This window comes from Helianthus annuus, chromosome 6 (assembly GCF_002127325.2).
Source record: "Helianthus annuus cultivar XRQ/B chromosome 6, HanXRQr2.0-SUNRISE, whole genome shotgun sequence".
NCBI classification, from domain to species: Eukaryota; Viridiplantae; Streptophyta; class Magnoliopsida; order Asterales; family Asteraceae; genus Helianthus; species Helianthus annuus.
This window is the reverse complement of record NC_035438.2, coordinates 12,178,782-12,204,380: the sequence shown is the minus strand read 5'-3', so window position 1 is coordinate 12,204,380 and position 25,599 is coordinate 12,178,782. Positions and strand designations below refer to the sequence as shown.

Here is a 25,599-nt window from a genome sequence, read left to right as displayed (position 1 = left end):
AATAAAAACGAAAATTAATAATTAGGTATTGATGGGTAGGGGCTTTATGACTACGGACTCTAGTGATATAACGCCACTGTGTGACGTGGCACGACACGTGTCGCATAACGCCCTACAAAGGGCTTTATGACTACGGATAACCTTATAGGGAAGCTTTTTACGGTAACAATAATAAATTAATTAAATAAGAACATGCAATATATTTATGTTGTACAACTAGTTTTCTAATTTGATAATGTATTTTTGTTCATTTAAGCTATAAAAATTAACTACGTAGAGTAAATTTATTGAATGTAAACGTGAAGTAAAGAAGTATAAAACTGTATGGTTAAAATGAATTTATTATCTTTCCCTGTACATAGAATTAACATGTTATGCGTAATTATTATTATTTTTTTGAACGGCAACTAAATCACCGGATTTGCATTCTGAGATTCTTTCAATCGAGCAAATGCATCCCCTCCTCTATAACGGGCAGAGTTGGATGCATACCCGAGTCACTAAGCCACCAGTTCCGGGAAACCCGCTCGCCCAAAGGTACACTGCGGTAAAATCCGGTTCGGCTCGGTGGCATGTTGCCGTCAATGTCCTTATAAGTGATGTTAGTGGGAGTTCAACTTGAGATCTCAAGAAATCAAGTGACTAGCCAGAGTAATAGTAGGCGTAATTATTTAATTAATTAATTAGTTAGACAGTTAGAAGGGAAAAGGTGATGGATGTGTTTAAATGAAACCAAGTCTTTATAAAGGAGAAGGAAGCGTAACTTAGAATATGACTCATGTCTCTGTTTTCCACTTCACTCTAAACCCTAATCATTTCTTTCCTTTTCCTTCAACATGTGATTACATCTTCAAACATCTCTTTATTTATTTTTATTCACATCATCATCAGTTTTATTTTAGACCATGGAGTCTGCTTCAAGAAGGTATCCGTCTTTCTCCTCCACTTTACTCGACGAGATCTACCGCTCAATCGATGAAGAAGAAGAAGAATCAATACCAAGCGGAACCAAATCTAGAAATGCTTGTTTTGAAGATGATGATGAACGTCGACGAGCATGCTTAGTTCAGGAATGGATAGAGAACAAAGCAGCAGCAGCATCGACGGCACGTGGATCCTTAAACCTAAACATTAAACCTAAACCTATCCGTACGTGCGTCTATCAACATGACAAGCAGAGGATTGTGTACGGACAAGCAGCAGATTCGCAAGCAAAATCAAAATTCACCAAGACGAAATCCAAAGCACTCAAGATCTTAAAGCACCCTATTTCTCCTGGAGGTCGGTTAGCCACTTTTTTAAACTCACTCTTTACCAATAATAACAAACCAAATTCCAGAAAATCAACATGTTCATCTGCCTCACCTTCATGTTTAACCAACATCACTCCATCCTCTACCAATGGATTTAATCCGCACAACAACCAACAAAACAAACTCAATCTGAAATATGATAATAATAATGTTTCAGAAAATTTATTCAAGAATTACCAAAACAAAGTTGAAAAAGAGAGTGATGACGACGGAAGCAGCAGCGATTCAAGCTCAGATCTTTTCGAGCTTCATAACATCTCTGCTCACATGTATCGAGATGAGTTGCCCGTATACGAGACAACTCAACTTGATACCAAGCCACTCTTCATCTAAGATTTTAGACCTGTTACTGGTTCAGTAGATATTTTTTTTTGAATGGTTGTTGTTATACTGACTCTTAATGGTTAAGATCTCTTATCTGAATTAGTTAGACATTTGTCTTTGAATGGTTAGTCATTATACTAACTCTTAATGGTTCAGACCTCTTGCTGGTTAACACTTACCCATCCAGAAGTTGTCAAAGAGTCTCTTATTCACTTGTGTTCGTGTCCAAATTTTCGGTTTGTTTGTTTGATTGATATAGGCGTGTTTTCGGTTATATTATTTTAACAGTGGTAAAAGTAACTGTGTTTGGATAAATCAATTTATAGCTTTACAAGTGCACGAGATAGCTTTTTGAAAAAGCGGAAAACATTCACCTACAGTTTTTTTATTTATTTTGACAAGTCGTTATTTATGTTTAAAAATTACGATTCAATGCAATTATTTATGTGAATAAAATTGAAAGGAAAATGTGAAAGTTGAAATAGACATCGATTAAAGAGTAAAAACGAGTGGGTGGAGACGGAGTTGTTGAATCCTACGATCTTGTTCACACACACCACGCTCAAATATACAAATCTACAGCCCCAACTTTGTGTAAGATATATACACATATCTTTTATCATTCAAACTAAAATATATATTCAATCTTCATCTTTGTTCGGTAGTCTAAGTGCGTAACCATATTCTTCCAAAGTTATGTGCGAAAGCCCATTACAAAATCATAAAATACTTTATTTTGAAAACAAGTTTGTTTTGATAAAATTATATCAAAAAGACAAATCAAAGAAATTAAACGTGTAAACTCACCCTACTTTAAAACTTTAAAACAAGTTTTTTTGTGAACGATAAAGAATTTCACGTGTAAACTCACCCTACTCGAGGCTATGTCCAAGGTTGACTCCTCGATTGCCAAGAGACCATGCTCCCCTGATACGTGAGAACCAGATGAAATTCGTATACCCTCGCCCCCGGTCAGGTTCAAACCCGAGATTAAAGCCTCAATCCGTCCCTTCACCCAGATGTCCCTCGAAAATGGCTCAAGCGGGAATCGAACATGTGTCTCCACTAGAGAGGGCATGCCTTTTGACTACTGGACCAACATCTCATGACAAAGCCTTTAAAACAAGTTAACATACAAAAAGTTATTAAAGAAAAATCAAATTAGATAACAAATGAAATTTTATATCTATTTTCTCATTTTGTGTTATCACTAGATTTTGCCCCGCCCGCGTTGCGGGGCACTAAGCCGAATATTTCTTTCTCATAGCATTTACGTCTGTGTTTCGGTTACTTGTACATACTACTCATAACACGATCTCAAAAAATTACATTAAGTCAACCAATTAAAATAAACCATTATCATACTTTTGCTTAAAAACGAAATTGGTGGAAAAATATAATTTTAAATTGGGGGTAAAATTGTAATTTTTCAAGATAAATGATCGTGTGCCAAACAGCCGCCTGACACAAATAAATATTACACCAAGTCAATCAATTAAAACAAAACACTACCACAGTTTTATTAAAAAAAATTAAAATGATGACATGACTGTAATTTTACACTAGGGGCAAAATCGTAATTTGAGGGAAAACAAACAAAAATGATGGAAAAATGTAAATTTAAAATTGAGGGTAAAATCGTAATTTTGCTGGGAGAGAAAAACAAAACTAATGACAAAACAATAAATTTAAACAGGGCAAAATCGTAATTTTGAACCAAAGGTAAAATTGTAATTTTTAGATAGGGGCAAAAGCATAATTTTATTTTAAATTGGAGACAAAAACATAATTTTAAACTGATTGCAAAATCATAATTTTAAAGCAAGAATAAAGGCCAGGTCTATTCGCACACGGCTGTTGTCTTTTTGCACATCCAAAGCGCCCCGCTTTGGCCATAGCGAGGCGCTTTGGATGTGCAAAAAGACAACAGCCTTGGTTGGGGTTGATTTGGGTTGATGTGGGTTAGTTTGGTAGGGATTTTTGGTTGAATTAGTATGGTAGGGATTTTTTGAGGAAAAAATTTTTATGTGAGAGTTGCCGTTGTGAATGGGAATTTGTTTTTGAATGATTGAATGTTGCCTTTTTGAATTAAAACGTTGTTTATTTTATTAAATTAACGTTGTTTTATAATTACGTCATTACGTCATTATTTTTATAGAAGGTGTGTAATATAAGTTCTTAATGTTGTTTATTTTGTTAAATTAAAACGAACACGTTAAATAAAATGTACAGAAAGCCATAATAATTAAACGTAAACAATCCAGAACCAACGTGATGTAAATAGAAGATTAACTGCAATATATATATATATATATATATATATCAGTTTGTACATACAATATACAACAAAAAGGTACAACTAAGTACATAATACATAACAAAACACTAAACAAACAAAGTAATGTACTAATCCTCGTGCGGTGGGGACGGTGGGAGGCGAAGTGGAGGCAACGCAGCGAGCTCTCGTAGATCAACGAGCGTCTGGACGATCCAGTCAATGCGTGCGCCCTGACGTCTGAGGCGCCGGTCGAAGTCCCGAGCCACCTCACGTGCTGCCGGAGGCAGGTCAGCGTAAACGTGCTGCGGGTACTCTGGCGGCTCAGGAGCTGGCTGAACTGGTGGTACCGGGACCTCCTCGACCCGCTCCTCCTGCGCCGGATCATCCTGAGCCTGAGCCTGAGCCTGAGCCTCAGGCTGAGGCTCAGGCTGAGCCTCAGGCTCATCGATGCCCAGAGCCTGTAGCTGAGCCCGCCGAGTGGCCCGCTGAACATCAGGAGGGGCTAACATCCCAGGCCTCACCTCAATAACAACCGGGATGACCTCCGGCAACACCTCTGGCTGCCAAATCAGCCCGTCAGCACCCCTGAACCTCAGACCGACATCAAAGGTACGGGTGATCTGCATAGCGGCTACTGACGCGCGGCCCAACCTGGATGACGGGACCGGATCGGACAGCAGCGGATTATGCTCGGGCACGATCCCTAGCGATCGTGCAATGGCGGTGATAAATGAGCCAGTGTGAAGAAACCCGCGGAGGTGCCGGTGGTATGCAGTAGAAAAGTACTCTGCCAGGCTGGCTGCTAGATCGCAGGGCTGGCGGCGTAGTAGGCAGTATAGAAAGAAAAGGTCACTGAGGTTGACCTTCTCCTTGCTGGAACCCCGCGGCACGATAGTCGACGCGATCACATGGTGCAGGTATCGGTACAAAGGGTCTTTAATGGTGGTGGCCTTTTGCCAGGATTTCTCAAAGGGAGCCCTGGAAATGACCCTCCAGAAACTGATAAGCGTCTGCCTGTCCATCATCGTAACCGCCTGCGTATATAAATCAGTATCAAGCTCAGGCTCAGTGTACAAACCTGTGTGGACAGCAAACTCCCGCACACTCATATCAAACTGCTGACCGGCCAGACGGAATGTAACCTCGTGGACTGGAAAATGAGGGTCCTCCACGTAATCTGCCGGATGCGGCGAGTATCTAGCCCAACTATCTCACGCGCCCGCTCGACCTCTCCCAGGGTAGATAGCAGCTCCCAGTCTATGCCTACGTGCTCCCCAATCGGTATGGTGCGCAACCTAGCGCATCTCCCCCTCGCCCGTGACCCCATCGGAAACTGAAGATACGGACATGCCGGCTCCTCCTCGTCCCCCACCAATCCCTCATCCTCCATATGCTCAATCTCCTCTTCGGATAAATCCATCCCTGCACGTTGATCAATTAAACAAATAATTAAACAAATAATAATTAAACAAATATTAATAAACAAATAATAATTAAACAAATAATTAAACAAATATTAATAAACAAATAATATTAAACAAATAATAATTAAACAAATATTAATAAACATATGTTAATAAACAAATAATATTAAACAAATAATAATTAAACAAATAATAATTAAACAAATATTAATAAACAAATAATAATTAAACAAATAATAATAATTAAACAAATAATTAAACAAATATTAATAAACAAATAATAATTAAACAAATAATAATTAAACAAATATTAATAAACATATATTAATAAACAAATAATATTAAACAAATAATAATTAAACAAATAATAATTAAACAAATATTAATAAACAAATAATAATTAAACAAATAATAATAATTAAACAAATAATAATTAAACAAATAATATTAAACAAATAATAATTAAACAAATATTAATAAACAAATAATAATTAAACAAATAATAATAATTAAACAAATAATTAAACAAATATTAATAAACAAATAATAATTAAACAAATAATAATTAAACAAATATTAATAAACATATATTAATAAACAAATAATATTATACAAATAATAATTAAACAAATAATAATTAAACAAATGTTAATAAACAAATAATAATTAAACAAATAATAATAATTAAACAAATAATAATTAAACAAATAATATTAATAATTAAACAAATATTAATAAACTAATAATAATTAAACAAATAATAATAATTAAACAAATATTAATAAACAATTAATATTAAACAAATAATAATTATTAAACAAATATTAATAAACAATTAATAAAAATTAAATAATTAACAAAAAAAAATAATAAACATGAATCAAAGCGCCCCGCTTTGGCCTCGGCGCGGCGCTTTGGTTCTTCGTTCTGAAGAACAGAACCCAAACAGCAGGAGATTCAGGCCAAGATCAACAACAATCAACATGAACCAATCAACATTTGTGAAAGCAAAGATTAAGGGGTTTAGAACGCACCTGTTAGCGGTTGAAAGCTCGAAATATCTTCGAATCCGGCTCGAGTGTGTGAGGATCGCACCTTTGTGTGTGTTTTTGGTGTTTGGGTGAAGTGGGGGGGATGATGCCCCGCTTCAGTGTATAACGAGGGACCAAAGCGCCCCGCTATGGCCATAGCGCGGCGCTTTGGGTCCAAAACGCCGCGTTATGAGCATAGCGGGGCGTTTTGGGCATTTTTAAATTTTTTAAAATTGTTTTTAATTCACAAACACGTCGATAAATAGTCTAAATTTTCCGTTTTTTCCATTATACATCATCTTTTAATATATATGGACTATACGGCAAGTTCCGGATCTAATCGGTTACGTATGATGTCTTATTCCGTTATCTCGTATCATTTAGGTTTGAAATCACAAGTACTCCTGTGAGAAGTGTTATGCGTATCAGCCGCCTACCGTACATGAACATGACGTATTTTTTCATTAATTGCAGTATTATGATGTATATTGTCATTTCGGGTCGTACAAGTGCGTATTGAATCTGATTGGGTCGTGTCGGTGACATTCGGTTTTTAACGTGATGTAACGCGTATATTGAACAAACACAAACGTGATTATTATTAAACACATTTAAGATACATCGTGAACATATGGGGTTGCATTAAGGTCAGGGGCACGATACGTAAGCATTTCGTACGTGTTGATCTGATCCCTGTATAATGTATGCCAGGCTGCTGCGCGCTCTGTTATGTTCGCTGTCCAGAGTAGGTTTGGGGGAGGCATTGGATAACAACCTCCAAGCTCTACATGTATGAAATGCCCATTGTCGACGAACACAACCGCAACTACCAGGTGAGGTTCCTCAGCTTCGTTTGGGCCGCCCAGCAGAGGGAAAATTGTATCGCTCCCACGAATGTCGAAGGTGTGAACAAACACACCGTATCGTTGGGCAATAAGAAACCCCGTCTCAGGCATCGACATGTAATTTTCGATACCTGCTCGTCCCACCCCCTTGAAATCGATCCATTTAACCAGCGCATCATAATGTCCTATGTTTTCCGGATCGAAAACCTGCCTCCAAAGCGATTCGTTCATACGTAACTCCTTTAGAAGTTGTTCCCGGATCTTCAAATATAAATTTTGTTTCACTCCTAACCCAACAGCCACCGATCGAAATCCACAATGACCATCTGGTTTCACGTCCTTTATTCTAACGATGTATGGATGGATCACTTTGGGAATCTGAGATGCGTAGTTGCGGATCGCTATATCCGTCTTAGGACCGAGCTTGATATTCGGGAAATCAGGGTGTAGGTTGAGCGGTTTGGTATTCTTTTCTCTTCTAGAATCTTCGGCTGATATGTACGAGCTGTGACGGGGAAGATCGTCTGAGGCATCGACCCAAGTTTCTTCTGACGGAATATAAGAGCTTTGTCTAGCGGTTTCAACCTTTCTTTCTTCCTGTGTTTTCAATGTTGGTCGACCACGAGTTTTCTTCAGAACAGCAGGAGGTTTTTTGTTACTGTTCCCTGGATTGAGGATTTGCTGAAACTTTTCAAAGAAGCTCCTTTTCACTTGAGGGGGTGTTGGATCGATCTGTTTTTTCAATTTTTCAAATTCCGCGTCTACATCGATATCCTCTATGTTATTCCTTGCAGGCTTGAAGTCAAGCTTCTTCCAAAACACGTCTATGTGTGTGATCCGGATTTGCTGACCTGTGGATGAAAACAAATTAGGTGGCAAAATCATAACGAGAAAGGTCAAAAATATTAATTACCTTTATTTTCCAACTTTTCCAAACGACAGGCGCATGGCAAACCACAGCTGGTAAAAAGTTGGCAACCACAGCTTGCACCGTAGGCACTCAACCCGTCTTCCTTACGTTTTAGTTCCATACTCAAAAGCTCAATCGCATATATTGAAACCTTTCTGAGAATATATGCAAGCATGGGCTGATTCTTGTGGTGCGTCATCACTTTTCGGAGGCTTGTTTCAAAGCTACTTCTAATCTCGGCGTATTGTTTATCAACAACATGATCAACATACAGTACAAGTTTATCTAGTGTGTTGCGATGACTTGGAAAGTGACTTTTTAATGTTGCATGCATGCGCTCAACCCTGTTGGTCGTAGTCTGGTGAAAGTTGATAGTTTGGTTAATCCAGCAAGATACAAACTTTTCACGGTACGGATCCAACCAGGATTTCTTCAAATAATCAAAAACCTCTAAAATTAAAAAACGTAAATAGTCAGTTTTTGTTATTATATAAAATTTGAACATAATTATGTAAGAAATACTCACGTTCACGGTCAGCTTCTTTCAGCTGTGCTTCAAGGTTTTCCAAGTTATACCTGTATATTTCCTCGGTCGTAGACTCGCACAATGTCCAAAATGTACGTACGAATTCTTTCCACTCCTTGTCAGAGAATTTCTTCTTGCTGTTCTTATTAATATTTTGTTGAATATGGAACCGACAAAGATACTTATGCGCTTTTGGAAAAACTTGTTCACACGCGTTCATTAGCGCAAAATCCCTGTCTGTTAAAATCACGCGCGGTTCCATACATCCTGCCAGCATAGACTTGATCCTCTGCAACACCCATAGGTAGTTCTCTGACTTCTCAGCGGAAATTACCGCACAAGCAGTCATAAACGATTTGTTTGTCGACGTCATGCCTACGACCTGAACAAATGGCAGGTTGTACATGTTCGTTTTGTATGTGGCGTCAATCATTAGCACATGCGGGAAGGCACACCACATAGTGAATGATTTTTCGTGAACAAAGAAGACGTCTTCAACTTCGTTCGATATCTTATTCGTGCGCATGTAATAAGTGTAATTTTTTTCGATAAGAATGTTTTCAAGTTTTTGCATCGGAGACTTACCGACATTTTTTTCGGCGTTGATCTTCTGAACAGCGTTGTGTATATCTTTCGGAATAAGCTTTCTAGCCGGATTGTTTTTTGTCAGCGTTCGCCAGATACTTTGGTTGCGAATATCTTGCTCTGCCAACTCCTTAACCAGTTTTTTGTCCTCCGAAGAAAGCCTTCTCGCATACGCGTGACCCTCGAAGTTTTCAATAGGAGTGTGGTTATGCTTCGCCTTCGTCACCTCGATCCTCCAAACACTTCCGGATGATTCCGAAAACCCGATCATCTCGAACGGGCAGCCTATTTTCTTGCTACCCGTTTTCCTCTGTGTAGCTACACTCTTATGCTCCCCACCAAAAGTACATTGAAACCAAATCTTGTAATTCTCTCCTCTTTTATTCGACCTCTTAGTCACAATGAGGTAACCATTGTCTTTTGCCGTGTCTTGTACCCAACGCACCAACTCTTTACGTGACGAAAAGGTCTGCGTTGTATCAAACGAAAATGTAACCGGGTAACAACCTTCCTCGTCAACAGACACATCCTCCGGCTCACCATCGTCACCGAGGTTCGAATAGACTTGATGTTCAAAGCTCTGTTCACAACCATAACTCTGGTTTGGATAACACTCCTGCTGTACAAAGCTTTGCTCGCCACCGTAACCGAAATTCGAATAACCTTGTAAGCCTTGTTGACAACCGTAACTGTCGTTTGGATAACACTCCTGCTGTACAAAGCTATAGTCGCCACCGTAACCGAAATTCGAATAACCTTGTTGTGCGTAAGGGTCCTCCACAGGGGTATTCAAATCCAGCTGCACCGTGTTATCACGATAACGAATGCCAGATACAACCTCTGTCTCCCTCAAGTTGGACGACACCGGTTTCTCAAACGAGTCAGAAATAGCGGTCCCCTCGTAAGAATCAGGAACAACTGACTCGTCAGAATATTGACCGAAAAGATAGTTACTGAACCACGACATCGTTTTTTTCAAAAAATGTAACTAATAGAGCAAAGAAGATCGACAAAAAACAATCCGAATTATGAATGTCGAGTCTGGCCAGGGATTTAAAGGCAGCATTTGGGGTCGAAGCGCCGCGCTATGGCCAAAGCGCGGCGCTTAGGGTTCACGGGGCGACTGAAACCTCGTATCACCTTTATGTCTGTCAGTCAGTCATTCGAAACCTCGTATCAACTTTTGTCGCCCTAAGCGCCCCGCTTTAGCCATAGCGCGGCGCTTAGGGCTGTGAAAATTATTTTGGCCGTGTGTAATTAGCATGATCCAGAATAAAATCATAAATTAGTTGTACCAATAAATAACGCCAGAAGTTGTCATAGGTAATAAATGTCTTGTTTAATGCAAATCTTGTTCACTTTTGAAATATGATATCTATTTTCTCATTTTCTGTCATTATAAATGTCTTGTTTTATGCAAATCTTACTCACTGTTTTTATAAGTGAAAAACTCTATTAAATTTTTACCGTTTCGAACGTATCTATTGTTCCTATGTACAAACTTATCGTATTTTCAACATTATTATCATTTATATATAATTTGTTTTCTTAACTAATATGTCAGGTTTATGATTTTAAAAGTTCTGGTCGTATGAATCATAAAATCAATTTGTTCTGTAGTTATTATTTCTTACATGAACGTTGTGGAGTATATATGCTCAATGCTGACATTAGATGTGATAAGAATCACTTAAAAGTCATAGATTATTAAAGTAGAATAAAATCAAAGCGGGGTTTTAGTTTGTTTTTTTAACTTTGAAATTTAAAAATTATGTGCAATGGGTCATAATCTTTGCTTTAATATAGCTGCGGCCAACTTGTTACCGATTTCAGCTTCATATTTTTACTATCATCAACATTTTTTTATAAAAGTGTCTCATATAGTTTACTATCATCAGTTATAAAATTGTCTCATATATTTTACTATCATCAACATTTAAAAAAAGTTAAGTAGAGGTTTTTTAATTATTTCATGTGTACCTTACTAGTTACTTTCATACCTTGTATAAAAGGAGTAGGAGATTCCCGTAACTGTTTGATGTTTCTATTCATATTGGAATTGTCGGTTTTCTCTCATTGACTTTTGGATTGATGCGACCTTACTTTCATACCTACTTACAGAAAAAAATGTTAAAAAGAGTTTAGAATAGGTTAACAGGGGCACCTAGATACTTAACTATTAACAATTGCAATATATAAACACTCGAATTAGTATTTTATATGGCTAAAATTATCGGCACACCTTTGGTGTCTATTTTCGCACTTTAGGATTTATGTACGTCACGTAAAGGTCTGTACGTGGTGTATAGGGTTGCATCAAAATCAGTGTCTGATTGGCGTCAGTTCCAGTCTGACTGCTCCTATATGCGGAGTATACGAGGGGTAAAAAAATACCATTTACCCCTGTTTGGGTTGCGTATAATCCCTAAACCAGGGGTAAAATGGTCTTTTTCTTATACGCCCCATATAAGCCTGTACGCAGCGTATAAATACTTTTATAAAAAAATAAATAAAAAAACATTGTTAAGTATCGTGTGCTGCAATTGTTAATATAATCTTATATAGGTCTCGTACAATGTAATATCTTAATTATAGTGTAGTATAGTATCATATTATGTCGTATCGTATCATATATTGTATTATAAGTCTCGTATTGGCTCCCTATAGGTCTCATATAAGCCTATAGGCCTATATGGGACCTAAACTACACCTATAGGGCTATATGGGACCTGTATAGGCCTATACAATTGTTGTACCGTATCGTATAATATAGTATAAGTCTCGTACATGTCCTCTGTAGGTCTTGAATAGGCCTAAACTACACATGTATGCCAATATGGGACCTATACTACACCTATACACCTATACGTGTGTTGTATCTTATCCTATCGCAACGTATCATATAGTGTAGTATAAGTCTCGTATAGGCTATCTATAGGTTTGGTATAGGCCTATACGGGACCTAAACTACATCTATATGGGACCTATACTAGACCTATATGCCTATACGGGTGTTGTATCTTATCCTATCGTATCGTATCGTATCGTATAGTGTAGTATAAATCTCGTATAGGTCCCCTGTAGGTCTTGTATAGGTCTATATGAGCCCTAAACTACACTCAGAGGCTTATATAGGACCTGTACTACACCTATAGGCCTATAAAGGTGTTGTATAGTATCTTATAGTATCGTATAGTGTAGTATAAGTCTCATATAGGTCCCTATAGGTCTTGTATAGGCCTATACGAGACCTAAACTACATTTATAGTCTTATATGAGACATATACTACATCTATAGGCCTATAAGGGTGTTGTATCGTATCCTATCCTATAGTATCGTATCGTATCGTATCGTAGAGTATAGTATAAGTCTCGTATAGGTCCTCTATAGGTCTTGTATAGCCCTGTAGCCCTATACGGGTCCTACACTACACCTATAGTCCTATATTGGATTTATACTACACCTATAGGCCTATACGGGTTTTGTATCGTATCCTATAGCATCGTATCGTATAATATAACATAGTATCGTATCTTATAGTGTAGTATAAGTCTCGTATGAGTCCCCTATAGGTCTTGTATAAGCCTATACAGGACCTAAACTATACCTATAAGCCTATATGGGACCTATACTACACCTATAGGCCTATATGGGTGTTGTATTGTGTCACACCCAACCGATGGCTGAATCGGGGCGTGGCACTGAGCGAAACAGATTGTTCATGAGGATCCATAACAACTATAAATGACAATATTTTTAAGGTTCAATATCCCATACTGTTAAACAAATAAAGCATAACAGTCATTACAAATATTCAGTCTCAAAAACAAGTTCTATTCCGACAACTCAGTTTTTTTCGGTGGGTTTCTAGACTTCCTAGCTTGATTTCAGCATACGTCCACTTAACATGTCACATACGTTAAAATAAAAGTCAATACATAAAGTAAAGGTGAGTACACAAGTTTGCATAAATATAGTATAAAAACGTTTACGTATAACCAGCATGTGACACGTAACGGGCGAAGCATGTAACTACCAACAATGATACAACCTAACCACGAGACTGCGTTGTAGAGTATGCGTGACGCATGTTCACCGAAGCGAACACGCGAAGTAAAGTAATGTGATCCCTAGCAACCCCCGTCACACAGGTGCTGAGTCCAAACTATAGTACTATCGTTGCTAGAGGCGGTCTAGTGTAACACTGTATAAGCATAGTAACAAGCATTCAACAAATCACGTATAGCATGCGGGTGCGGTTAGAAAGTGTTTGTGTTGTGTGTTGTGTCTTGATATAGAACATATGTAACACCCAATAGTGCGTTAAACGAAAATGGGTTCGAGTATACTCACAGTGTGTGTTTAACGAGTAAACACAATCTGGATCGGATTGAAGGGAGATCGTCGGGTCAGCCTGTACACGGGAACAGAAGCTTAAGTCTTTCTCAGGGCTGAATGGTTGTAAACAGAATGTCGGACGGGCTAAGTGTTCAACAGGTGATCCGAAAGGATGGGTTCCATCCGGGAGGATGGCCATTCTAACGGATGGCCATTCGAACAGGTGTGGGTGTTTGTGATTCGTTAAAATTTTCGAAGTCTAGTTAAAAATGTTTAAACAATGGAAATTATAAGGGTCACGTCATCCGAGCGGATGGTCATCCGGACGGATGGCCACTCGAGCGAGTGATCGGTATTTAAAGTTTTTGTAAAATTTTCTAAGTAAAAGTTTTGAGTTAACGGAGACGGCGTGACGACGTGTCAAACAACGGAATACACCAAATTTAGTTCATTCGGTCGGATGGGTTCCGCCCATTCGGACAGACGAGCTATTCTTGATGAAGATTCATGTTCGACCCGTTAATCGGTCCATTTCTCCGATGGAAATCCGTCTTCAAGCCGACACTCGACTAAGGAACGAGTCGAGAGTCTGACTGAGTCCAGATTCCATCACAATTGTGCAGAAAACGAAGAAAAGTTCAAAACAAGTTGCAAAAGTGTGGAGATCTAACATAACTTAGTTGAAAAACGTGAAATTCCTTTAGATCTGGAACCATTCTTGATTAAACGATGCTCCACAACAGTTTGCATAAGCAAACGAGTGGAAACCACCTTCAAGAGGTCCAAATCAGATGATTTTCGAGAAAAAGTTTAAGTGTGTGTGTGTGATTTTGATGAAGAAGATGGAGTAGAAGTGATTAGAGATGAAGATTAGCGAAGATTTGAGAAAAAAAAACTTACAAAATGGCCTTGAATCGCGACAGAGTCTTGGGGAGCGGATGTGTCACACCCCAACCGATGGCGGAAACATCGGGATGAGACGAAGTGTGTAAAGATTGCTAGAGACGTCATAACACTATGTGACAATATTTAATTAAATTCAAATTTCATTTCAAAACTAAATGTTACACAATATTCAAAAGGAATAACAACATTGTTTCAACAAATAACATAACAACAAAAGATAGATAAATTTAGGTGTGTATCTAGCCACCCTAAACTTGTTTCATCAATCATCCATACTTCAATAATCAACCTGCAACATGTATTAAAATAGAGTTTCAATGCAAAAGCAAAGAGCGAGTATACAAGTTTGTTTACATAGCATAATAGAATAAAAACTCATATCCAACATGAACATAATAAAATAGTTTCAGCCATGCTAGTTTACGCAGTCCAAGTGATAGCCCAAGTTTCCAATGCGTTAAAGTACCTAACCCAAAGTTTCACGGGAGGTTAATATGTCTCCTCCTAACAATACCCCTCGACTACAAATGGGGAGGTGCATTACCCCTATAGCGCTACTATTGTTAAGGCGGAACTACACACAGGGATTAAACGTTCACATAGCACAGAATAGTCTCAAGTATCACAAGTTTCATGTTTCATGTTTAAATGGATAGAGCATGTTTCAAATAAGTTTCAAGTGTCACGTGCGTTTAATATATTATACATGTTGCACCCAAAGTGTTTAAAAGTAAAAAAAATGGGTTCGAGTATACTCACGGTGGTTGCAAGCTTTCCCACTTGAAATCCCGCGAGCGAGTTTGGTGGATGGATTAAGTTGGAGCACCAAGTCCTTCTACACAAGGAAACGTAGGTGTGTGAGTTTGGCGTATAACGGAAGATTATAAATTTGGAGTTTAACATAACATAAAGTATGATATCAAAATAATCATCTTTAACTTATACTCTTATATGACACTACGTAACCACTAGGGTTATATTGTATTTCATGGGTACTAAACCCATTAGAATCATATTTGGAGTGTTAAGTCTTAGATGTCATTCTACTACTTTAACATATAAACACAAGTTTAATATTAAAGGTTCGAATGTGTGTATGTATATATTTAAGTATTACATATTATTAAGTTCAATATTTCAAGTAGGAGGTAGAAGATTAAGATCTTCGTTTAGGCACCTCGAGTCATTCATGAATGTCATGTATGGGGTAGGAAGAACATGCTTCCATTTAGGGACCCCTTGAATGTTCACCACTTCTCTTGATGTAAAGACAACCAAGGAGGGTCACGAACTAGGGTTAATACAAGTATGTAAATAATCTAAACTAAAAGAAATCATCAAATCATGTGAGGATTTTATGTTGGAACAACCCAAGTTGTTCTACAATCACTCATTCATCAAAGTCTAAGCTTGACATGACTTGTGGGTTAAATACCCTAACAAAACAGAAAGTTTATGAGGTTTAATCCTCTGATTTAAGTGTCTCAACCATGTTTTTAAGCTTAACCAACCATAAGAGGGGTTGTAAGCATTAGGACATTGGTGTGAGATGTGTTACACAAGTTGGATGAAGTTTAAACAAGTATGTAACAAAACAGAAAGTTTTTGGTCAATTTCGGAGCAATTCCAGGTCTGATTTCTCCAAGGAGAAGTCAAGGAATCAAACTCCATGATTAACCAAGCAAGTAGGAAGAAGAATCAAGTAATTTCGTTAAGAAATGAGCAAGTTATACCAAGTTTAGTGCAAGAGTGTGAATCTGTCCGAAAATGCAGATTCTTGCTGGAACTTGAGAGTGTTTTTGAGAGATTTGAGTGTGTTGAAAGTGTCCAAGTGCTTGGAGGACCTTGGGTACTTATAGGGAGGTGATTAGGGTTGATTAGAGGGGTTAACAAGAGCCAAAACTCGGTTTAAACAAGGAAATCCCGCTCAAACACGAAGCTGGTCGCGACTGTCCACCTTTCTGCAGACCTGGGGGTCCACGCGGCCCGCTTGGGATATCCAGGCAAGTTAACGCGGGCCGCGAGCCCTTTGTGGTTCCGGGTTAAAGTTTAATTTATTACAATTTAGCCCCTATAGTTGTGTAATTGATATTTTTAAGGTATTTAAGGGCCATATTTGCCATAAAGGCATAGTTTAAGATACGATTAAGTATGAGGAGTATAAACCAAGTATAATCAAGCGTATAAGTATCAATTCAAGTGTCGTTCTCGTTCAAAACACGATCCATGCATAAGTTTAGATTAATTACAAGTTTCGCACATAGTTTCCAAGAATCACGATTAAACATAGATTGATTCACCAAATCGAACATACGAGCATACATAGAATGCGTATAACATAGATGTAACAAAATATAAGCTTCATTAATGATCCAAGTCTCGGTTTGACAATGATTACAAAGAAAGGAACGATTACAAGAACACAAAGTTTCCAAAAATAGAAATACGAACAAAACTTTCTATAAATGGAAAGTACAAAAGAGCAGGGCGTTACAGGATGAGAGTGTCAAAGTCAGAGAATGGAGGTGTACGACGGTATTTATAGGGTGAGAGTGGGCTTTAAGGTGGTGCGCGAGGGTTGTGTTTGGATGGCTCCGCCCAGTCGAATGGCCATCCGGTCGGATGGTCATCCGGGCGGATGGTTATCCGGGCGGATGGTCATCCGAGAGGATGTCCATTCGGACGGCCTGGTTTGTGTTTGTTAGTTTTCCAACTTTGGTTCATTTTCTAAGCGTTGCGTTGCGTTAAATCGAGTTGCGAGTGAGCGTTTGAGCGTATAAGCATTGCGTTGATAACCACATAATAATCTAAGCAAGTAATCACACAATTAACACACATAATATAATTAAATCCGCGTTTTGAGTCTGCGTTGAGTTTGCGTTGAGTTAGCGTTTAGTCTAAATAAGCGATGTAAAATGCGATAAAATGCGTTATAAGTAGCGTTAAAATGTGATAATCGTGATTAAATAAGCGTTGTAATAAGTGTTTAGTAATGCGTTAAAAATGTAGTTTAACCCGTGGCGTTAATCGAATCCCAAGAGTACAAGCGTTTACAAAATAAATGACAGCGATAGGTAACAATCCGAAAAGTCGGGTTGTTACATATCGTATCCTATAGTATAGTATCATCTCATATCATACCGTATATTGTAGTATAAGTCTCGTATAGGTCTCATATAGGTCTTGTACAGGCCTATACGAGACCTAAACTACACCTATAGTCATATATGGGACCTATACTACACCTATAGGCCTATACGGATATTGTATCGTATCCTATAATATCGTTTCGTGTAATATAGTGTAGTATAAGTTACGTACAATGTTTTAAATACCGGTATGAACCGGCTGGTTATACCGTTTAAACCGGATATCGAACATAAGTCCGGTAAAACCCGAATACGGTATGTCTTATGTACCGGCGGTAAATCCGGTTCTACCGATTCAAACCGTTGAACCAGTTTGCATTATCTTAAGATTTGATTTCTTAATTTTAATAAAATACGATATTAAGGTAATATTTATCTTTCATATTTCCGGTAAGAGTTAATTACTATTTTCGTCGCTGTGGTTTGTCAAAAATCACTATTTCAGTCAATTAGCTTAAAAATTGCGATTTCAGTCCCTGTGGTTTCACTTCCGTAACCATTTCAGTCCTTGTGGTTTCACTTTCGTAACCATTTCAATCCACTATTCTGTTAAGTACAGGGACTGAAATGGTTACGGGGTGGACTGAAATGGTTACGAAAATGAAATCACAGGGACTGAAATCGCAATTTTTAAACTAATGGACTGAAATAGTGATTTTTGACAAACCACATGGACGAAAATAGTAATTAACTCTTCCGGTAATTAACCTATTGTCTTCTATTCCAATATTTCATCGTTGTTGAAACTCTAACTCATCTCGTACAATGCAATATTGTTTATAACTAATAAAAATATTCTTAAAATGCTTAATAGTTTACAATAAAAATAGTTGTTTTTAGATAAAACTATGATCAGTTACATAAATCCAAGTTGAGATTTGATTGTTTTTTGAGATGAATTTGTATTTTATGGAATTTATAGGGTTAATAAGTAACCCGGTTCAACCGCCCAATACAACCCGGTTCATCCGATTGAACCATTTTAGAGCCCAACCTGGTATAACTTAAAAACCGGTTTTTAAAACATTGGTTACGTATAGGTTCCCTTAGGTCTTGTATAGGCCTATACGCCCATACGAGCTTTATATGAGACCTATACTATACTATACTGTACTGTACTATACTATACTGTACTGTACTATACTATACTATACTATACTATAGTATACTATACGATGCTTAACAATGTTTTTTTTAGAAAAGTATTATTATAGAACGTTGTTAAAACGATAAATATTGTATAGAAACGTAAAAAACTCCTTTATATACGGCATGTATAGGCCTATACGAGGGATAAAAAAGACCATTTTACCCCTGGTGTGGGCTGCGTATAGGCCATAAACAGGAGTAAAATGGTTATTTTTTCTATACGCCGCGTATAGGTTTATACGCGACGTATAGGAACATGGTAGGACACATTCAGAGATTCTCTTGAAAATTGAAAAAAGTGGTTATACGCTACGTACATACCTGTACGTGGTGCATATATGGGTCCCACTTGGTGTGCGGATAGGCATCAAGGTGTGTGAATATGCACACCCATTTTATATAACAAAAACTTTGGAAATATTTTGGTGTTTTTGGGTGAGTTTTTGAAGTATGGGTGTAATCTAACGTTGCATTTAACTAGGCACGTTTTTGGTGTTTTTGAGTTTCCTTATTTGAGATGCTCTTAAAGTAGGTAGTGTAGTTTAAGGAATAGAAATGAGAGGTTGAAGCGACCATTTCCCCATGCAGGAAGACCACCCCACGTAGAGGTATTCTACGGGTTTTTTTTATCATGTTTCGAGTTCTTCGGGTTTTGAATGAAAAAAAACTTACTTGATAACCAAACTAGTTAAAGCTCATGTTGGTCAGGTTTGGGTTAATTCAGGTCGGGTTTACTCAGTAATCGGGTTAACGATTCACGTAGTTGTTCATTGTTTTCACTCCCACACGACCTAATCTTTATTGTAGTCAAATTGGTGATTCCACCTCATGAAAATCTCACACCTCACGCTCATTCTTGATAATAATGATTTCATCACCAAAATTTGCTCCAAACTTTCCACAATGATAGAAAACAAAAGACTGCAATACGGGAAATAACTAACAATACGAGTTAACCCGATTCTCCCAAAAACTACCTGATTACCGATCCATACACTATATTCGGATTTGGGTATCGACATTTTTTAAGTTCAAGTTATTCGGGTTCGGGTAAAATTCGCATCCCTAACACCACGCATGGGGGAAAAAGAAGGGGAGGGGGAAGAGCGACACTTCTCCACTAATGATACCAAAAGGTTTGTTGCCTTTTTTTTTTTGGGTAAAGGGTTACCCCGGTATATTTTATTCATCAACCAAATATAACAAGCGAGGAACTATGTATCCCTCAATTCTCTAGTGTGACATGCCACTACTAGAGTAATCACGCGCATACACAAGGAAAAACGCTAACAATAAAAACAGAGTCTGAACGACAAAACAAGTAGCCAACTACATCGCCTAAACTTGCAATTTGTTAGCCGCATTCATCTTGACCATAAGCAAAGCTCTCGGCAGCTTCCACTCGAGCAACACTTGATTAACACGACTCGTCCTCTTAAACTTCATTGTGTGAAGCTTCATACGAATTGTTGTTAAAATCACCTCAATCAGATTAGCTGCATTCCTTTTCTTCGTCGAGAACAATCGGTTATTTCGTTCCTGCCATACGAAGTAAGCCGTAGCCCCAACCACTAACTTGCCAATGATATGATTAGCTCGGTTGGATTCCGCATGCTGCAATAGATAATCAAATATATCCTCCCAGTTCTCTTCAATAGATCCCATGTCAGCTTTATCACGAACCCCATTCCAAATCTGCGATGCAAAAGAGCACTTAAAGAAGATGTGTTCATGAGAGTCGGGCCCCGACATGCATAAAGAACAACACATGAGATTATAGTTCAATCCCCATCTACTCATCATATCCTGAGTTTTGAGTTTTTTGCAAACAAGAAACCACATTAGAAATGCATGACGTGGAATAGCCTGAGGGAACCAAACGATACGAGCCCAAGGAGCTTGATCCTGCATCTGACGGATATCATCCCAAACAACGTAAGTACTATACTCCATGTCAGCTCCTTCCCTAGATCTCCAGACAATCCTATCCTGAGCTTCCGAATTTAACACCACATTAGGCAGATTCTCTAAGGCTGGGAACCGGTTTACCCATGTGTTCGGCCAAGCCCACTCTCCATTGTGAACCATATCTGCAACCGTAGAAGACATATTGAGACCAGCATTTGCTATTATTCGAGGAGCGATAAATACATTTAGCGGACATACGTTATTCCATGTATCAAACCATACCAGTGTATTAGTACCATTGCCCAGCTTTATCCATATGTGTCTTCGAATGGTCGGTCGAAGTTGCAACATCTTTCTCCAACTCCAAGTCACATTGTTCCGAAGAGGCACATCTGGGAGAAACTTCTCCTTCTGTTGAATTAATATAAATTTATAGTGCTTATTTATTTTTAAAAGAGTAAATTACTGTTTTGGCCCCTAAGGTTTAGCCAGTTTAACCATTTCGCCCCAAAAAGAAATATTTTAACATATCAAACCTTCAGGTTGCATTTTTTAACGGTTTTGCCCCCTAGCAGTAACTATGTTACCTTATTTTGGTAATTATAATGATATTTTAGTACTTTTATAGTTTTATGTCTTGGGGGCTATTTAGGGTGAACGGGCACCATGCGGGGAGTGGGGCGGTGACCCAAGTCCCCGAGCAGGAACACCGCCGTCATCCCCGCGGTGAGTGAATTTGGTGACCAAGATCGGGGAGGGTTCACCGCGTGAGAGAGGAGAGAGAGAGAGGAGAGAGAGAGAGGGGGGGTGATTGGTTGTTAATGTGGGTCCACTCTTTTTCCACCAATCATATTTTTTTCTTCTTTTTTTATAAAAAAATAATTGTGTGAGTGGAGTGATGCCATCAAATTGAGGGTGTGAGGGGAGTTTAAGAGTGGAGTTGACGTGGCATAACCTGATTGGGTGTGTGTAAGAGAGGGGACTCCCCTAAGAGGGGAGTGCCCCGCTCACCCTTATGTAAGTTATACTGTCTCTTTTAATATTTAATAGATTGTTTATGTAATTACTTAAATTAACAAAAACCAAACCACAATCTCATTCTCTATATGATGAGTTTTTTTTATTTGTATATATTAAAAAAATGTTTTATTTTTTAAATTTTTTTATTGTTGTTATTTTTTATTATTTAGTTATTTTTACGATTATTATTTAATAAAACTCGTAAATTTGTCTTTCCTTAAAGCTTTTTTTTATTAACGTCTTTTATGATCGTTCGTTTTTCAAACTTCTTTTTAAACTATTCATCTTTTGTTAATATATCATTTATTTAAATCGTTCATTTGTTTAACACCACCCGTTAGTTTAAAACTCTTTATTTTTTAAATCTTTTGTTTTTTAAAATTTTTCATTTTTAAATCCATCATGTTTTACTTGTTTCTAAACCTTTCGTTTTTATAAACGTATTTTTTAAATTGTTTAAAAACGAACTGTTTAAAAAACGAACATTCTAAAAAAGATGTTTATAAAAAACGTTTATAAAAATTTTTTTATTTTAAGAAAGATTATCATAAAAAATGAAAGGTTTAAACACAAGTAAAAATGATCAACAAAAAAACACGAACGATTTTAATAAACAAAAAGTTTAAAAAATAAAGAGTTTTAAACAAAGGAACAGTTTTAAACAAATGAACGGTTTAAATAAACGGTATATTAACAAGAGATGAACGATTTAAAAAGAACTTTGAAAAACAAACAACTATAAAAGATGTTTATATAAAAACTTTTAGAAAAGAAAATACTTATTTAAAATGAGTTTTATAAAAATAATAATCGTAAAAATAATTAAATAATATTAAAAAATTACAATAAAAAGTTTAAAAAATAAAAATTAAACATTTTTTAATATATACAAATAAAAAACTCATTCTATATTAAAAGAGATTGTGTTTTTTTATACATTACACGTTACTTAATATGACGTGCGTTGTATCATTGAATGCAACTTTGATGTTATCACATTATCCGAATGACCTACTATAGCGTTATGTAATCAGTAGATACCCGTTTATTTACCGCAAAAATTTGGATGTGACCTGAACATACCCCTTCCTCTACTAAACGTGGTCCATATGTAATTATTTTCTAATGGTGAGCATCACTATGTTTACTGAGAGTGCCCTTTAAAACTTATCCATGTCACCTTTCTACCTCACATTCTTACCCTTATCATTTATTTATATTCTAAATAAAAAAAACAAAAAATAGATGCTTGTAGCCTAAGTAGGTAGGTGGGGGAATGATTATGGGCTGAGAGTGAAGTTTTTTTTTAACGTCCAACAAATTTAATTTTATTCAAATTAGCTGCCGGATTAACATTGTGTTAAATCGAACGACATGCACCGAGTACATCATACACCCATACATATCAAATCAAAATTATGAAGAACGTAATGATTAACCAAGTCCATCCGAGTTACAACCAATGGGCCTCTCGGCCGGTTATGTTTATTTGTTTTTAGTCTAGTTTTTATTATGGGTCAAACAAATGATTATGTTTATGTTTGTTATTTGGGCCGCAGGCCATATGTAAATGGGTCGAACAGATTTGATTAAGTCCAGTAGGGTATTAGCGGTTAAGAACAAGGAGTTGGGCCAAGCATCATGAACCGGCACGTCCTGGAGGATAACTACCCGAGCGGTTATCTCTCAAACGTCGTATCCTTTCAATTTGAAACGTTGTGACTCTTGAAACGTGCCTGTTCACTGCTATAAAGCCGCTGCCAACATTCTTGTTCTCCGGTCAGTTGGTTTGTAATCCGAACGTGTGTTTACAAGTTGTTATTCAAGTTCTAGTTTGTTCAAGTATTTCAATTCGGTTAGTTATTATCTTGCAAATCTGTTTTCGTTCAATTCATCATGAACACTTGTGATTGTTGTGGGTTGTTCAAAACCGATTGTGTATGTGGTCACAATACCATCCGTTCCGATTGGTCCTGGGTTTCCGATGACGATGATACCAACATTGGTATCAGAGCCAAAGGTTTAACAGGAAGCGGAAGGGATTGTGATCAAGAAGAAAATCGGGTTCGTGGAAACAAAGGGAAATCGGTGGTTACCGATTATGGTGATGATGTTTTTGTTCGTAGTGGAGAGTGTGGCCGGGCGGCGGAAGCGAATGAGTACGCGCAGGAGAAGCCAACCATGCGGACCGGGGTATCACCAATGAAAAGGTTTCCAAAGAAAGTGTTTCAAAAGGGTCTCGTGAAGAAGTCCGGGAAGAAACCTAATGCACCAGTGGGTAGGCCGAGAAAACCGGGGGTTCGGTGTTTCAAGTGCAAGAAGTTCGGCCACATCGCGTCAATTTGCCCTAGTAAGTATATTATATTATCACCATTGCCAATAGAGTGTGATTATATTGTGAAGGATACTTGCGGGGGTAAATGGGATTCAATCTGGGTTGTGGATCCCACGTTTAAAACGCATATGACGGGAAACCGTAATTTGTTTAAGTGTTTCAAGAGACACTTTGGGGTTGTAACGAACGAAAATAGGAAGGATTTTTCGTTCGTACATGGAATAGGAGAAGTGAGAGTGCCGGTGGACGGCAAGGATAAGACAATCCCGTGCGTAAGTTATGCACCAAAACTTGACAAGAATGTTCTAAGTCTAGAACAACTCTTGTTTCAAGGGATTGAGACGGTCACTATGGGTGAGAAGTGTGTTTTGAAGAAAATGTTTGGTTGTCGATCAAAGGGGTTCGACATATACGAAGACAAGTCGGAAACCGAGTTGGAACAAGATTATCTTAATGCTTTCTACGATAATCTTGGGGTTGATAATGGCTACAAAAAAGAGAAAGAGGAATTCCAAGAGTGTCTGGGGGATTATTATGAACGGGAATTCGAGAAGTCGAAAAATAAAAGGAAAGTGTACGGTGAACGCTCAATCGCTAGGAAAGAAAAGGTTGTATACTCCAAGAAAGCGAAAAAGGCGTTGCTAATCTACATTGAAGGCGAGAAGGATAATCCGCGCCAATCAAGGCAAATGCTTCGGGAACGGGCAATAACTCTCTCTCAACTCGAGGAGGACGTTGTTGAAAGAGATTTGATCATGGAAAGTTGCGTGGAACCAGGGGATCTTATCACACTACACGAGGAAATCAAGAAGCACCCAAGGTTCTTCGACGCACCGTTCGAAGAAATTTTGGTTTGGTTCATCACGGACTTTCTAGGGATTGTTTGTGAGAAGGCGATGCCACCTGAGTTAATTGATGGACGTGATCTCAGTCTCATACTACTACACCGCATCGTGAAGCATAACGGTGGGTTCGAAGAGATAATGGAGAAAGACATGTGGGGCGATATATCGGTGAAATATGGCTACGACGCGGATGACGCTTACGAGATGAAGGTCGCCTACATCTATTATCTAGAGTTGGTCGAATGGTATTTCGACTACATCAAGAAGGAGCGTGCAAGAGAGAAAGTTGGCATGGCTGAAAGCTCAAGCAACAACTGCGGTTGGCTCGACGATTCAAGCGACGATGACGTGGTGGTCAAGATCGAGGTCACCAACAACCGCAAGGAGTGATCGTGATCAAAGGACTCGGATGTTCTTGTTTAAGGGGGAGAATGAAGAACGTAATGATTAACCAAGTCCATCCGAGTTACAACCAATGGGCCTCTCGGCCGGTTATGTTTATTTGTTTTTAGTCTAGTTTTTATTATGGGTCAAACAAATGATTATGTTTATGTTTGTTATTTGGGCCGTAGGCCATATGTAAATGGGTCGAACAGATTTGATTAAGTCCAGTAGGGTATTAGCGGTTAAGAACAAGGAGTTGGGCCAAGCATCATGAACCGGCACGTCCTGGAGGATAACTACCCGAGCGGTTATCTCTCAAACGTCGTAT

The 25,599-nt window shown here is 37.9% G+C and overlaps 2 protein-coding genes across 2 annotated transcripts; one reads left to right on the top strand and one right to left on the bottom strand.

The window, feature by feature from the left end:
• The first annotated feature begins 808 nt into the window (after positions 1-808).
• On the top strand, positions 809-1,809 carry LOC110920419 (protein BIG GRAIN 1-like B). The gene is made up of 2 exons (XM_035974398.1): positions 809-1,281; positions 1,471-1,809. The coding sequence occupies exons 1-2, from the start codon at positions 906-908 to the stop codon at positions 1,644-1,646; spliced, it is 552 nt and encodes a 183-aa protein (XP_035830291.1). The 5' UTR covers positions 809-905; the 3' UTR covers positions 1,647-1,809.
• Positions 1,810-20,117: 18,308 nt separating this feature from the next.
• Positions 20,118-20,888, bottom strand: LOC110920420. Its single transcript, XM_022164632.1, has one exon. It carries the CDS (start codon positions 20,886-20,888, stop codon positions 20,118-20,120), a length of 771 nt encoding a protein of 256 aa, XP_022020324.1.
• Between the last annotated feature and the right edge of the window lie 4,711 nt (positions 20,889-25,599).

What these genes read in the sequence shown, in the direction of transcription:
- LOC110920419 (XM_035974398.1), top strand. Translation starts at nt 906, where the DNA reads ATGGAGTCTGCTTCAAGAAGGTATCCGTCTTTCTCCTCCACTTTACTC. An exon ending in GCACCCTATTTCTCCTGGAG is followed by an intron (nt 1,282 to 1,470) that starts GTCGGTTAGCCA and finishes ATAATGTTTCAG; the next exon opens with AAAATTTATTCAAGAATTAC.
- LOC110920420 (XM_022164632.1), bottom strand. Translation starts at nt 20,888, where the DNA reads ATGTCTTCTACGGTTGCAGATATGGTTCACAATGGAGAGTGGGCTTGG.